We start from the raw sequence: 16,595 nt of genomic DNA, 5'->3' as shown, positions 1-16,595 counted from the left end.
ATCCTATTAAAGAAGATGCACAAAAAAAAAACCCACTAAAGACTGGTATTAAGGACATTGACGGTACCACTTAATTAAAAAGTGTAAAAAATGTGTTGTACAAAATTTTAAATCATTGAAACATATATCCAAGACATAACATACAATTCTATCTATAGATAGTTTTATACTGTGTAGCACAAATTTAAAGTCATCGACCCTATTGAAATGATGAATGGCTTGTTGCGACTTCCGAAGCAGTTGTGTTTCAGGGGTTGTTGCCCTCTTCAGGAAAGTAAATTACAGTCAAGCTCTCAGTTTTATATAAACATCAGCATAAACCGCGTCAAACATTTTCTACAACCAGCCGTTGCCAACTCCCTTAATTGATGGGGTGGTCCAGAAAAGACCTCATCCATATGTCAAAGCCACCAACACATGCGAATATCCGAGATATAAATTTAAAGATCAAAAGATAGTTAGTGTGGTCCTGGCGTTATAGGTCAGCTGGCAATATGGGGAGGGAAATATGGGGAGGGAAATATGGGGAGGGATGAGCCACTCAGAATTGCCCTTCCCTGTTAGTGCGATAGTGCCGCTCGAACACCAATATTGTAACTTTGGTGAGTTGCCTAATAAATTGGAATATTCAAGTTAGTGGGGATGATGTATTGGTAATTTATCTGTCTGTATTTTTAGCTAGAAGTCCTGGTGAAGGGACAACTTCTCTAAAACTTTAGTGCAAGTAAGTAAGCCGCAGGGAAATAGAAGGAACCAAATTATGGAGCACTCTGGGGCATCTGATTGGTTTGCACTAGTAATTAACAAGTACTTGTTCTTGTGCAAATGCTTCGATACCTTCAGACTCAATTCACACATGTGCGAGCCGGTTTGCAGTGGGATTCCAAAGTGAAATTAAATTAGAAATCAGACTGAAATTGCACAGGACTTTTTATCAAATCGCACTGCGGCCAACCTGTACACATGTAAACAGGCTGAAAAAACTCATTGAAATGCACATGAAAACTGATGTGAACTGAGGTCTCTGCAAGTTAAATCTGTGCAGTTTTCATGCATGTATGGTGTGAACAAGCCCTAAAAAACGGTCACTAAAAATAGGGTAATTGGTATTGGTGAAGACATGAGAAAAAGTGTTGGTACTCTGTGGTGTGCAAACTAGGGATGCACCCAGACTGAGGTTTGAAGGAAAGGATCAGCAGTAGTGTAACTAGTGTCCAAAAAAAAAAAAATTGCTTCTTTAGTAACCTTTTACAGAAAAAAGCCTATGAAGTGGAGAGGCACCAGTAGATACTGTGCAGCTTTGTAAAATGTTCACACATTTGTATTGACATACTTTTAGGGGAGATTTATCTGTGCATCTGAAAAACCCTTTCCTTTGAAGCATGATCTACGTTTAGATGTTTCAGAGGCTAATGATTGGTGACGAGGCAGTGACGTGATGCCTCAACAGCTGTTTTAACCCCCACTTTTGCTGACTAATGCGCCACAACCGTGGTGAAGCTGCTGGCACACAATTAACAGTGGTTAATACCGGTGCTGGGGATCTGAAGAAGAACCAAACTGGGAGAGGACGGCGCTGGATCCTTGGACAAGCAAGTGTCCGTTTATTAAAAGTCGGCAACTACAATTTTTGTAACTACTAACAGTGTAGCTGCTGACTTTTTTAATAAGGACACTTACCTGTCCTACTCGCCCGCGCTGATGCCCCCCCCCCCCCCCCCCGATTGGTGCAGGTCCCGTGCCGCCATTCACACTAAGGGAAACAGGCAGTGAAGCCTTACGGCTTCACTGCCCGTTTCCTACTGCACATGCTCGAGTCTCGCGCTGACTAGTAAATGGGCGGCTGCTCTCTGGGATTACACAGTTCCCAGAAAGCAGCGCTACCTATTCACTAGAAGAGGATGCAGAAGAAGACAGTCTGCGGTTACGGAAGAGGGAGAATACGGACTTCCGCATAGCAACAGGTATTTCGGGCGAGTATTAAAAAAATTCAATTTTTTTAAAGGAGTTCTCTGAGCTAAAACTTTTAACCCCCGCTGTGCCCGGGCTGTAAAACTATACAAAATAAACCTTCACTTACCTGCCTACGATCCCCCGTTGTTCCGATATCGCCGTCCCGTTCTCCGGTCCCGGTCTCTTCCACTTCCTGGGGGTCGGTGACTCACAGTGCGCTCAGCCTATCAGCGGCCGCAGCAATGTCCCGTCGCGGCCGCTGATAGGCTGAGCGCACTGTGAGTCACCGACCCCCAGGAAGTGGAAGAGACCGGGACCGGAGAACGGGACGGCGATATCGGAACAACGGGGGATCGTAGGCAGGTAAGTGAAAGTTTATTTTGTATAGTTTTACAGCACGGGCACAGCGGGGGTTAAAAGTTTTAGCTCAGAGAACTCCTTTAAGGATTTTTTGTGAACATATTTTTTTCTGGGTGGAACTCCACTTTAAGACTTCTCCACAGTGATTTCCTTTGTCCACAAGTTGTGTGGAAATAGTTCTTTGTAGCCAGTATGGCATAATATACCTGCAGAGAGCCCGAGTCATGCTTGCATCTTTCACATTAGGATCGGTGGTCAAACTTCTGATGAGAACAGTAATCATCTGTAAGGGAATGTGCTGCACAAGACTCGCCAAAGCAACAGATGGTTCAAATGAAACATCTGAAACACAGAATTTAGGTTGTCAGTTTTTAGCCATATAAGGTTAGATTACATAAACATTTGACTATTAGAATATAAAAAAAAAAAAAAAGAGAACACAAATTGTGAATTCTTAAGCATTAAGAACATAACTGGAAGGCCTTCAATACATATTTTTGGCACAAATGTTGTTACTTTCTAAAGTGCTCTTATAATAAAATATGATACATTGTATTTGCCATATAGTCATTTAAATTATGGTCTACATTGGTTTAATAATCATTAAAGCCCAACTCTGAGATTACCGCCTTATCTTATATAATACTTATGCTCATCCATAAATCCAATTTTGTAATAACCAACCACCTTCAAAGAAGAGAAAACAACTATTTTACCAATTGTGATGTCATCATGCTGCAGCCATTTTTTAAGTCATATTCTGGTGCTTGGAGAAGTTTTTTTGCAGCAGTGTACCATCATTTCCTGTTATTGAACTACATGTTCCATGATTCCTGGTCTCTGTTGCCTGTCCTTGTAAGTAACTGCTAGCAAAGTTGCTGATGGATTTATAGACCTCAGATCAGCTACTAGAAAAGAACACCATCCAAGGAAAAATAAACAGTACCCAGAGCAGAACAAACAGTATGAAGCCAGCGTATCAGAATAAAGTGCCCGATATAATGTAAAACTGTTCCACACTTGCTACTTTAACTGTCAGTATAAGAGCTCTTGCTTGCCTGCATTGGGACTCCTCATTCAGCATTAGTCTGGCAAGCCAGGTTACTAATGCTGGCCATACACTCCACGAAAAAACGTCCCAACGATTATCGATTTTGTGCCCATTAACTGTACGAAAAAGGAACGAACTGTCTGAACGACCGATTTTACGTATAGTGTATGGCCAGCATTAGTACCAGACTACTGCTAAAGGAGGACTGCTAATGCTGGCAAGCAAGAGTTCTCATAGTGACAGGTAATATCATCAAGTGTGGAACAGATTGTCCTTACATTATATATGAGGCACATCGCGCTTATTCCTTCCAATACACTTTCTTCATAATGTTTGTTCTGCTCCAGGTACTCTTCGGATTTTTGGGATGGTAGTCTTTTTGCCCTGGTGTTCTTGGGCTTACAAGACAAATGTGTCGGCGTAGATCAATTGTTTTAGATCTGGTATCTTAGTTACACCAATTAATATTGAGTGGAGAAGTTCCTTGAGTGCTATAATTTATTTCCTTTAAGTCAGGGGTCTCCAAACATTCTAAAAAAAGGGCCAATTTATTGTCCTTCAGACTCTAGGAGGGCCAGACTTTGGCCAGCGGGAGTGGACATTTTCCTGGTATCACAGGGAGTAAACATCTGGTATTATGGGGGGGAAGAATAGTGCCCCACCGTTTGTATCATATGGAGGAATAGTGCCCCATTAGTGGTGTCAGTGGGAGAAATGGTGCTCCATTTTCAGTGTCAGATGGCAGAATATGGCTTCGTATCAGTGGGAGGGATAGTGCCCCAAGGGCCGGATAAAGTCAAGCAAAGGCCACAAGGGCATCTGGCCCTTGGGCCGCAGTTTGGAGACCATTGCTTTAAGTGATAAATATAGATGAGCCTGGCATTGACACCAAAAGGGAGGCGAAATGGGAAAGGGGCAGATGGGCTGCACATATCAGTACTGTAATAATCCCACTCTACTGTTTACAGCAACATGTTTTCATTAGCACGACCAAGCACTATATGGGGGACGGTTAGGGGACCAATCACTATGCAGATAGTGAGTGTCCGGTCCTGGGACAAGACTTTGAAAAAAAGATATCACTGTATGGGTCACTATGTTTACAGAAGGCATCAAAGAATTTAAAACCCTACTGTGCAAAACAAAAATGTTTTCCTCTTCAACACTTTGATAAATAAATAAACCAAGAAACAATGTGAAAAGCCCATTGGTCCGTTTGAGCAGATTGTGGTAGTGAGAGAGCTAATAGTTTGTGGGGGAGTAGATATAAGCCACAGTGGTGTGCCATCCTGCCATAGCTTTGAGAAAGTATGATGAAACACGTTGGCTGGTAAATCGGAAGTGACGCCAAACGGGCCCTGGCCTGTGTAGCGAGACCCAATCGGGAGCGTTACTTTCCACATTGCCATATGCCCATATATTTTACCTTGTTTTGAAAGTAGGATTCTTTTAAATAAATCAAATTTTGCCTAAGTGTTCTTCACTATTAAGATATACTTTTGTGAATTCTTCTAATGTGGGTATCGGTGGACTAAGTGCGATTGAGAAAAAGGGAAGTAAATACACTCTGGAGCCAGCAGTACCTTATGATTATAATTTTAAAGTGATATATGTCTGTCTGATAAAAATAATACATATATTTATGGTAAATCGCTTGGGGCACTGGTGGAAGATAGTGTGGCACAGTTAATTTAAAAGCATACACTGGGTGGTATTTAATAAAGGCAAATACACTTTGCACTACAAGTGCACTTGGACGTGCAGTCGCTGTAAATCTGAGGGGAAGATCTGAAATGAGGGGAAGCTCTGCTGATTTTATCATCCAATCATGTGAAAGCTAAAATGCTGTTTTTTTATGTTCCTTGCATGTCCCTCTCAGATCTACAGCAACTGCAATTTCAAGTGCACTTTGCACTTGTAGTGCAAAGTGGATTTGCCTTTCGTAAATAACCCCCAAAGTGTGGCTATTTTGAAAACTTTTCACATCGGTTTATTTATCACATCACAGTGCTGCAGAGGAACACTATTTTGTTTTTCACATTTATATTTTGCACAATGTGGTTCTAAAGTCTAACATCTCTGTAGCAGCAGTGATAATAAAAGAGAATTTTTATTTTTTTTGAGATATATGTAAAAATAATTTATTCAGATATTTTTCCATTTAGAGAATACATCCATATTTTGTTTTTATACACATTCATTCATTTTAGCGCGTAGTAAGGGGAGATTAGGATTTACAAAAGGCGCAAAAAAAAAGAAAGAAAAGGGAGGCACGATATTACCAATACACATGATGATTTTGAATTTCACAAGGAGTTGGGCTCTAGGAACACTTAAACTCAGCTTTCTTTGTGTAATTAGACACATCAGATAAAAGCAGCCTGAGAATTGTGTCGGGGAGGTTGCTATAAATAGATTAGCAGGGAGCTGGCCCTATTACAAAACACCTATGTCTATGTGGAGAGAGGGTGTGTGCCTTTCCTCCAATCAGAAATGTTAGCTATCTTGGCTGTATGCCCACACATCACACTCTGTGCTAAACAGGAAGAGAACATTTCCTTACGTTATCTGAATTTTCTAAACAGTATATAAAATGAGAAGACAGCCGATATACATGTAAAACTTATATAGGGAGATTTGTTTCATCCCTGTGTATATGGAGGTTTAACATCCACTTTAAAAACGAAAACTGTACCTTTAGTATAGTTTCTACAGTACTTTATGTAATCTCCCTCCTCATTTTCAAAGGGCAGTCTGACTTCCTTCCTGCATAATCCAGCAATCCTTACTCTTCAACCCTACTTGATGCTGCACAACCTTTGCAGCAAAAACATTCCTACTGGGCCTCCTTATTTCACATTTATGTGCTGCGGTCCCATCTATTACCAAGGGCGAGGCCTCCTAAGGGTGGTCTCCCGTCCAGCAAAACTATTAAGGGGGGTGCCCTGTGAGAATGTTTTTGTTTCAAAAGCTGTGCAGTGGTGGGTAGGGCTGCATTGTGAAGATCCCTGGAACAAGGAGATGGGTAGGTATGATAGACATGGCGGAATGCACATGCAAAAGCCCCCAGTGAATGCCTTATCTTTGAACAAATGTCAAACTGGAAAAAACGTCCATTGTGCTACTTCTTCCTTATGTCAGCACAGAGCACTGCACAGGGCTGATACCAAATAAAATTCAAGCACCTACACTAATTGCATTGAAAAAAATAAAATAAAATTTAAGGGGGGTGTTAAGTTATAGGTAGCTACATCAATCACTTGCTTACTGGGCACTTCAACCCCCCTTCCTGCCCAGGCCAATTTTAAGCTTTAGGTGCTTGCATAATTTGAATGACAATTGCGTGGTCATGCTACACTGTACCCAAATTACATTTTTACAATTTTTTTTTCCACACAAAAATAGAGCTTTATTTTGGTGGTAATCACTACTGGGGGTTGCACTGGTGGGCACTGATAGGTGGCACCGTCTAGCAGTACTGCTATGCACTGGTAGGTGGCACTGATGAGGCTGCAGTGGCTCTCCGTGTGCAGGACCCATGTCCTGTTTACACAAGCCGGTAAATGGCTTTTTTTTTTACCAGCTTCTGTTTACATCACGTGGTAAGGGCCCCAGATCGGTCCCTTACTCTGATCTGTGATCAGCCGAGTCTCCCAGACTCGCTGATTACAGAGTGCGCTGCATGCTCAGGCGGACATACATGGACGGCCTGCGCTGTAGCCGTCTTTTGGCTATAGTGCGGGCACGAAAAAGTTAATTTGTATCTTTTGTATCTTCCAAGAGAACTTTACCCTAGCCCCCCTATTTTTTTTCCTCACCTATTTACCTGATGCTGGGACGGCTACATTTCAAATATTCACCCACACAGCAGATTCAGTAATGTTCGTGATCCTCTTTTCTTCAGCCACCACTGAGTCCCCTGGCGCCATGTTCACTTGTGACATCATTGGTAGGCTGCACCAGCGCTTCTGGGTTCTAGCGCAGCCTCCCGATGACGCACCGCTAGTACCGCCCCCCCTTCTCTGTTAGTGAATGGGACGATGTGCAGATCTCCCGATGCCTCCTGGGACACTTACATCACAAATCCCAGAAGGGATCACTGGATGGTGAATGACAGAAGATGGGGGGCGAGCAGAAACGACATAAAAAAAATAATATATATATATTATATGTGCAGCCTGGGGGTAGGGGAATGTATTGAAAGGGTGAAGATCCACCTTAAATGTAACAGCCAGGAATCAGTCAGGTGAGACCAGGAGCCCTCAGAACATGTGCTACCACTGACCTTTGCTGAACTGGCTACATGGTTTCTAGGATTAGTCTAGCCTTGTATATAAAATTATTTTATTTTTTTAATAAAATAAAATTTAGCAGACATATTAAACACTTACCTGTGGAAGAAATAATTGCAAACACTTCTTGCAAAGATGGAAGTAATGTGCATGGCTCAGCTTTCCAGATATTTTGCAGCAAACCACCAACTTTGGTAACTTGAGAAACATACTCCCTTAACACCTTTTCTAGCGTAGAGATGCACTGAAAATGTCCAATTGTTCTAACAAGCTGCTGGCAAAATGCAATGGACATTTTACCTTTGGGCACACATTGCACAAAGTCACTTAGTAGTTCACTTAACCTAGCACATAACAAAGGCTCTGGCCTTTCACATACTATTCTTAATACTTCTACTTGCAAAACAGCAAAAATGTCTAAAACAGATGGACAACTCATAATCAACTTCAGCCCACTGTGAATATAGTCAATAATAGCTACATCTTTCCGGTCTAAAGATCCAAAGCCTTCTTGCAAGAGGTTTAGAACGAAGGTTCTGTTGAAAAAAATTTCAAATTCAGCACGGTGATATCTTGCATAGGCTTCCAAAACTTGGTGCCCGACTTGCTTTTGAAAGTAGTCATCTCCTTCTAGTATCAAGCGAGTGGTGAGACTGAACATAGCTTTGCATTGTTCCTCATTGATAGAATTTTCAGCAGACTCAACAACTTTTTTAACAATAACTTTCTTCAAATTCAGAGGATGGTTAGAAGTCACCAAGCCTTCCAAAATCTTGTCCATTCTGACTCCAGATAGCTAGTTCCACATCTAAAATAGAAATAAAATGGCTATTACAGCAAAGTCCAAAAACCTCCATTTAGTGTTGCAATGTGTTCATTAAATATCAGTATGAAAGCAGGGCTTAAAAAAACAACTTACCTTTCCTTCAGTGGTCCCTGTCACTTGGCGGCACCTTCTGCCGGGTACCAGTAGGCCAACATGGGATGACATCGCTCCTGCACAGGCATCAGTCATCCCCACACACAGGGACCCTGCCAGCAATGTAAACTGAGCTGCACGTGTGCAGTTCAGTTTACATGCTCGAGCAGACAGCAAGCAGGTGCACTTTACTGCAAAAGAGCATGTCGCACAGACTTCCAGTTGAAACTACAAGTGGCCATTTCAACACACAGTATGCAGAGAAGTATCATGCATTACATAAAAGGCATGAAGTGGTTGCAGAAGATCAGCAGCATTGAGATACAACAAAGTATGAAAACCAATTAAAAGCTGGTATTCTGTTTTTATTTTATTTTTTAAAGGCAGTTGTTTGAGGTTATTAATATGTGGTTACCCTTACAAACCACCTTTTGCTACAGGTAGGCCTATAATAAGCCTTTCCTGTAGCTTGCCTGGATATTGCCTTGTATCTGCATGTGCTGAAGTCATCAGCGCATGCGTAATGAAGCAATGGCACGTTGTACTATTGCTTCAGTTAGACTGCGCCGTTACCGGCTCCAGCGCACATGCGTGGGAGTGACATCACGCATCTCCGGCCAATCACAGAGCACGGCGCTGGAAGGAAGAGAGGCGAGAAGAGGGACGCAGCCTGCACAGGGGACAGCGCTGGATTAGTTTGCAGGCAAGTGTCACATAATGGACTAAACCCATCAGGGTTTACTTCCTCTTTAAAGCGGAGTTCCAACCACAATCAGCATTTTTTAAATGTATGTCCTTTCATCCTGCGTTTTTATAATAAAATCTGGTCACTTACTATTTTACAATCCGCCGCCGATCCGCATAGATATTCAAAAAAGATAGTTTATAAAACTATGTCCACATCGTTGTCATTTTGCTTGTGGGCATTGTGAAGCCTACAGGCATTTACTTCCTGGAAGTCTTGGATGGGGAGTGATAATTGGACAGCGCACTGCATCCTGGGAAATGATGACACACATTTCCCAGGAGCATTAGAGGGAGATGATGTCAGAATCCTAGGTGGTTTCAAAGGCAGATTTTGTGGGACCGCATAGCAACAGGCATTTCCAGATGAGTAAAAAAAAAACAAAAAAAAACGTTTTTTTTTCTTTTTTAGTCGTAAGCTACAGTTTAAAGCAAAATTGTTTTTTTTATGGAACCTCCACTTTAACATCTACATTTTACAACTATAATGAACTAGTTATGTAACACTTATACAACACTTAGACCCCTCTCACACAGGCATTCCAACAGTCTGTTTGACCTGGGGTTAGTCCGATCAAAACCGGACTACAATTTGCCTGTAGAGCTGGATGTAAGCAGTTGTGTGTGTCTTTATACTGCTTGCATCAGGGTCATTCAGGTTTGTTGGACTAAACTCAAACTCTACTTATGTGAACCTGACCAGACATGGGCTGATGCAAATCGGCTTACATCCGGCCACACACAGGGATTACATGGGTCAGTTTCCTATGAAGGAAAATACAGAATGAACTTATGCGCCATTTGTTTTTGTTCTGATCCAACCAAGTAGGAAATCAGTCTGCTGAGAAAAAAGTGTCCATGTGAAATGAGCCTGCATGTGTGTGTGTGTGTATGTATATATATATATATATATATAAAAAGTTTGAACATTTTGCAAAATCTGCACAAATCTCACACAGTGTCAACACTTATGATGCAACTTGTGTAGCCCAAAACAATGAATCTGTCAAACAACAAAATCCTTTAACATGAAGGGCGGGTAACAGGCAGATAAAATGATGAATTCATACCAAAAACATCCCAATCAGAACCACCCATCAAAGTTATTTTAGGCCTAAATAACACGCAGGAACCCTTGAAATAACTTTTAGGTCTCAGGGAACCCCTGCTAATAATGTAAATTCCCTACACTTCATACATCATTAGTGTGAACAGTAAATTGAGATACAAAAATAAAGGAATAGGGAATGTCGCATACTTGGCATATTTGACATCCGGTCTATGACAAAATTTGAATTTTGTTATTGCCAATGAAATTAAACAAACATAGCAGCCAGAAAACAAACACAGCCAGTTAAATGTTATTGTTCTCTTAGGTCTCTGAAATGACACTTCAGAAAATTATTGTCAATGAAATGCACCCCATGTTAAAATTATTGTAAAGGATAAGGATTTTTAATTAACAGGGGAAAAAAAATTAAAAAAATGGGACATCTTACCTTTTTTACCTCAATGCCCCAGTCAACCGCAAACGATTCTGCCCGCGAACACAAAGCGCTCTGTAAAACTGACAAATTGCACCACGATTGTTCAGGCGACATTCATTTTCAAGGGCACCAAAACTCGTGTGCAATTTTGCCACAATAAAATCATATTGCAAAAGCATCGCAAAGCTTGTCACTCAAAAAAAGGGCAGAAAATTATTTTGGGCAACAAGCTCCACGTGATACGATTTATCTCTGCAGAATCGCACCTACATTTAGGTGCCATTGGAAATGAATGGACCCGGAACAAGTGTGGTGAGAGTTTGTTTTAGCGCAAAAAAAAAGCACCTCTCCTGTCACTCTAGTGTGAAAAATATATAAAATGTAGCGCTAGTGAAAATAAAGGCACTCAGTATCACACTGAGTCGCAGGGGTGAATGTGACAAAGGAGACTTTTTTTTTTTGGATCAAAAGCCCATGGCGTGTGAAACTCAAAACTTCACCCAGTAGAGAGGAGACATTGCTGGAAGAGGCAACAGAGGAGTTTTTGGAGTTCCATCGTGTTTTGTTAATCCCTTTGGGGGTTTACCTCAGGCTCAGATCATTGCGGCACATCTTAACCAGGTACCTGCTCCCCTCTCCAAAAAATATTTAAGAGGGATTAAATAAAACAAAAAAATAGTGTTGTTGAGGGACGTTCTCTTTAGTCCACACTAGTGTGTTGGGAATGTGCACAAAATCCTGCGCTTTCCTGACACGCACAGAAATGTGCTGCCATTATTAAAGACATCCCCATGCATCTGCAAACTACCTGGTTCTGCAGCGCCATGCTGCCGAGAATAGCGCATTTTGGGGAAAATCTTATTTTCCCCACATTTCTGGCATGCAGGGCAGCTCATTAAAATGAATGGGCTGCCCTAGACGTGATGTGCAGAAACACATACACACACACACACATAGTTGCAACCTTAGGTGTGAACCAAGCTTTAAACGGAAGGTTTTACCCCCTTCATGACCAGGACATTATTTTGCAATTCGGCAATGCGAAACTTTAACTGGCAATTATGCGGTCATACTATTCTGAACCCAAACGAAATGCATCTCTTTTTCACACAAACTATGAGATATATACAGCAATTTATTACTACTACTGGCTGCGATCAGCGACTTATAGTGCGGCGATCAGACATTAACGGACACTGGGGGGAAACTAACTGCCACCAACCCAGTGACAATACTATACACTATCACTGTATTAATGACACTGGCTGGGAGGGGGGTAACATCTAGGGCTATCCAGGGGTTCAGGTGTGCCTAACAATGTGTTAGGAGTGCTGCTTTTTACTAAAGATCTTACAGTTTCTCATTCCTGTCCCCTGCTAATATATATCTCCAAGTCATTTTAAAATCAGTATTTTTTGGTAGAACTTTGTAAAAAACAAGTGTCAGAAAAAGGTTTAGTCTTTAAAGCAGAGTTCCTTCCAAAAGTGGAACTTCAGCTCATCCGATTCCTTTCTCCCTCCGGTGCCACAATTGGCACCTTTCGGGGGGACAGGATACCCGTCTTTGACAGGTATCCTTTCCCACTTCCGGGAGTCTCAGGTAATGACATCACCGCGGGGCTCCCTCCTTCTTCCCCTGTCGCCGGGCCAGTAGGAGAGAGGAGCGGGCCTCGCGCATGCGTAGTAAGGTTCCCGAAAGGGTACCCTTACTCGCAATGGCGGCAGTAGCACCCGACAGCTGATAGAAACATCAGCTTCGGTGCCGACATCGCTGGACTCCTGGACAGGCAAGTGTCCGATTATTAAAAGCCAACAGCTGCAGTATGTGTAGCTCCCGATTTAATTTTTTTTTTTTTTTTTTTTGGGAGGACATCCGTTTTTAACATTAACAACTCAGTTTTTAACATTAGATTGAGGCTCGTTTTGTGAAGGGGAATCGGGTGGTTTTTTTTTAAATCGAAGCAGTACTTACCGTTTTAGAGATAGATCTTCTCTGCCGCTTCCGGGTATGGGCTGCGGGACTGGGGGTTCCTATTTGATTCACAGGCTTCCGACGGTCGCATACAGCGTGTCACGATTTTCCGAAAGTAGCCAAACATCGGTGCGCAGGCGCCGTATAGAGCCACACTGACGTTCGGCTTCTTTCGGCTACTCGTAACGCGATGTATGCGACCGTCGGAAGCCAAGACATCATCACATCTCAGCCATTCAACAGGCCAGAGCCCACACACCCAGAAGGAAGACTGGGTGAAGATGGATTCCCTGTAGTGACTGCGTACTGCTGGAGGGATCTGTTGTTTAAAACTCGGCAAGGTCCGGCGGCTGCCGGTCCTTTCGCCGTAGATCCCCCCCTGCGCATGCGCAGCGGTGCATTGCGAGGGGAATATCTCCTAAACCGTGCAGGTTTAGGAGATATTCTCCTTACCTACAGGTAAGCCTTGTTATAGGCTTACCTGTAGGTAAAAGTACAAAAAGTGGGTTTACAACCACTTTAAGGAGATATTTATAGGACCTGGCATAAGCCTTATTATAGACTTACCTGTAGATACAATGCAGAGTTTACTGGCGCAGAGTCCGCCCCTGTCTTCCCTGCAGCCGATTCATCCTCCGAGGACTGTGGGTTCCCGGTGTTGCCATCTTGGATTTGGGACCCGGCGGTCTGTCAAAATAGCCAATTCATCAAGATCTCCAATAACGTCACTTCCATCAGAAATTGGTCGCACACTAGAACTCCAACTTTTCTTGATGTCATCTTTATTGTCAAATGGGTTTTGTGAAAGCGTCTACCATTGCCTGTATTTGTCTGACCCATTTGACAATAAAGATGAGTGGAGTTCCAGTGTGCGACCAATTTCTAATTTTATTTGTCTTCCACGGTGGTGAGCCCAGGTCTGCACCCGATTCTGCCTAAAGCGGTGTGCTACTCCTTGTTCTTTGCCGTGATATCCGGTTACTGTAAACTGTCATCAATTGGAGATTTTGATGACTTGGCAATTTGACACAACTCAAGCAAGCGGGTACACGCCGGTACACAAAGACTTTGTCGTTTTGACACAACAGCGGGTAACGAGGAAAAAGTTGTCGCTGCCGCGGAGGCGGCCATTTTGTTGGTTGGTATCAGAGCAGACTAACAATATCCATTCATAATGCTTACTGGAGTGTATACGGTTGGCGGTATTGTGTCATTGAAATCTCCAATTACTGACGGTTTACAGTAACCAGGAGAGATGTAATTGGAGATCTTGATGAATTGGCTATTTTGACAACTTCTGGATTCCCCCGTCTCACAAAAAGACTGAGCCCCCGGGGGCCTCCTGGGATGTGTCGCTATCCCATAAAGGTGTGAAGTGGAAGAGGGTACCTGCAGGGCAGGCGCAAGATGAGGACAGGAGGGGAAGTTGACCTGGCGCAGTGAAGCAAAAAAAAAAAAAAGAATGCAGGTGGTATACCCATTATATGGCATGTATTAATAGTGAGTAGGGGGGCACAATTTTGAATCTTTGCCCTGAGAGATGGACAACCTTGTCCCTGTGAGAAAAAAAAAAAAAGGTACCAGCTGCTACTGAAACAAAAAGTATTGGAAATAGAGAGTGAGGGAAGGGGGATTGGAATAGGAACTTTCCTTTTCTGCTGAGGCTCCCCTTCCCCCTCCGTGTGTATTGTGTGGCCCTGTACCCCTCACAGACTTGTCACCAGCCTCCTCTCTGGTGACAATGGCACACACCATGACTGGACAGATTTAGGGTTGTTCACCGCACAGCATGCCGGGAAACGTTCGGCCCGGCTCTTAGTACACACAGCTCCCTCAGCCTATCACATACCCGCTTCTCGGCCACACACACTTACCGAGCAGTCACAAGGTACACCGGCCGCTCTCTCTCTTCCTATGTCTATGGAGTCTCTTCCCTTCCTATCTTCTGTAAGCGTCACCTCTCAACGATCCCACACACAGCGCCGCCATATTGCTCCTTCCCAGCCGGGCTCTCCAGGCGGAGCCTCGCCTAGCGCTCAGTGATTGGTGGACGGCTCGGCGGCTGCCCTGCAGTCCTCTCGCTCCCTGCTCCCGTTGCCATAAACATCCCTCTACAGCAGCCGGTTAGACCCTCATCACGTGATTCGCTGAGCGGACATCTTTACTAAGGGCAAAACAAAGTCGTTTTTTGTCACGAACTATACCTTCGGAAGATTAGCCTTCTTAGGCGTTGCCGTAAAAACGTTGAGTATACCCGGCGGTTATGGCTTTACTTGGTGGTTCTTGTTTTACGGCAACCGCAGTAATAGAGCGCACGGAAAAAAGATGGCTGACGCGGCTTCATTACTTTGTCTGTGGCAGCCAATTGGATCGTTGCCAAAGGGTAGAACGAAAAACAAAGGGAACTGGCCCGCCCACATTGCAGTGTAAGCCCACTGACGTCATCGTGAAAGTGGGAAGAAGATCTGGAAGCTGTGATGTCACGGGGCTCCAATTCTTTCCTGGAGCCCCTGATTAGACTGCTGCATCACCTCATTCCATTCCACTCACCCACCCACAACAAGAGAACTACTCACCGTTCTCTGGCTTTAATGGGCTGCATATATAGGGTTGCCACCTTTTCGTCAAGCCAAATCCTAACACTTTAGCGGCACTGGGCAATTTGTTTTTCATAGTAAACATTTTAGAATTATAAAAGACTAGGAACACCTTTGGGTGGCACTCACATCGCGCTGCGGTGAACAGTGGGTGTAGCCAAATTGCTCTTGCTGACAACTAGGGTTGTCTCGATACCACTTTTTTGAGACTGAGTACAAGTACCGATACTTTTTTTAAAGTACTCGCCGATACCAATTACCGATACTTTTTTAAATGTCATGTGACAGTGGCAGTATTTTTTTTTTATTTTTTACATTTTTTTTTTTTTTACAGTGTTTTTTTTTTTTTTTTTTTTAAGGGGGGGGGGGGATTGTCAGTGTGTTTTTTTTTTGTTTTTGTTTACATTTTATATATATATATATATATATATATATATATATATATATATATATATATATATATATATATATATATATATATATATATATTTTAAATATTTATTGCAATTTTTCAATTTTTTTTAATCAGCCCTGTTGGGGGTCTTTGGTGAGATATCAGGGGTCTTAACAGACCTCAGACATCTCCCCTTTAAGACAGAGAAAGGGACTAAGGACACAGATTCCCCAGTCCCTTTCTCAGCAGCCTCAGCTGAAATGAATGGAGAGAAGCTTCTCTGCATTCATAAACTGAAAGCGGAGGTTTACCCTAAAAAACAACTTTCTACCATGCCATCCAGCATACTAGCGTCAGCTACAGTATGCCTTTATTTTTATTTTTTGCGCTGTACTCACAGTTTAATCCATTAGTTTCGTTTCAGACACCCGAGGGGAATGGGCGTTCCTATGAAGAGGGAAACATGATTGACGGCCGGCTATGGCGCGTCACGCTTCCCGAAAATAGCCGGAGTAGGACTCGGCTCTTCACGGCGCTATACGGCGCCTGCGCACAGACTAGGAGCTGACTGCGCAGGCGCCGTGAAGAGCCAAGTCCTATTTTGGCTATTTTCGGGAAGCGTGACGCGCCAAGCCGGCCGTCAATCATGTTCCCCTCTGCCTAGGAACGCCTAGTCTGAAACTTAACTAAGGGATTAAACTGTAAGTACGGCGCAACAAAAAAAAAATAAAGGCATACGGTAGCTCGCGCTAGTATGCTGGATGGCATGGTAGAATTTTTTTTTTTTTTTAGGGTGAACCCCCGCTTGAAGCATCGTAAACACAGGA

At 43.0% G+C, this 16,595-nt stretch overlaps 1 protein-coding gene across 2 annotated transcripts in view; it reads right to left on the bottom strand.

Moving 5' to 3' along the window:
- USP38 (ubiquitin specific peptidase 38) overlaps positions 1–15,055 on the bottom strand; it is a 47,418-nt gene extending 32,363 nt beyond the window's left edge. Inside the window, exons 1-3 of one of the 2 annotated variants that reach the window (XM_040331474.1) lie at positions 14,982–15,055; positions 7,756–8,464; positions 2,520–2,655 (exon numbers count right to left, since the gene is read on the bottom strand). In XM_040331474.1, the coding sequence (XP_040187408.1) occupies positions 2,520–2,655; positions 7,756–8,437 (818 nt within the window). In that variant the 5' untranslated portion in view covers positions 8,438–8,464; positions 14,982–15,055. Of the gene's footprint in view, positions 1–2,519; positions 2,656–7,755; positions 8,465–14,651; positions 14,961–14,981 lie in introns of those variants that run through there. The other variant, XM_040331465.1, reaches the window with a different exon arrangement.
- Between the last annotated feature and the right edge of the window lie 1,540 nt (positions 15,056–16,595).

Source organism: Rana temporaria, chromosome 1 (genome assembly GCF_905171775.1).
Source record: "Rana temporaria chromosome 1, aRanTem1.1, whole genome shotgun sequence".
Classification (NCBI taxonomy): Eukaryota; Metazoa; Chordata; class Amphibia; order Anura; family Ranidae; genus Rana; species Rana temporaria.
Note: the sequence above shows the minus strand (reverse complement) of the source record. Positions and strands in the feature narration are given on the sequence as shown.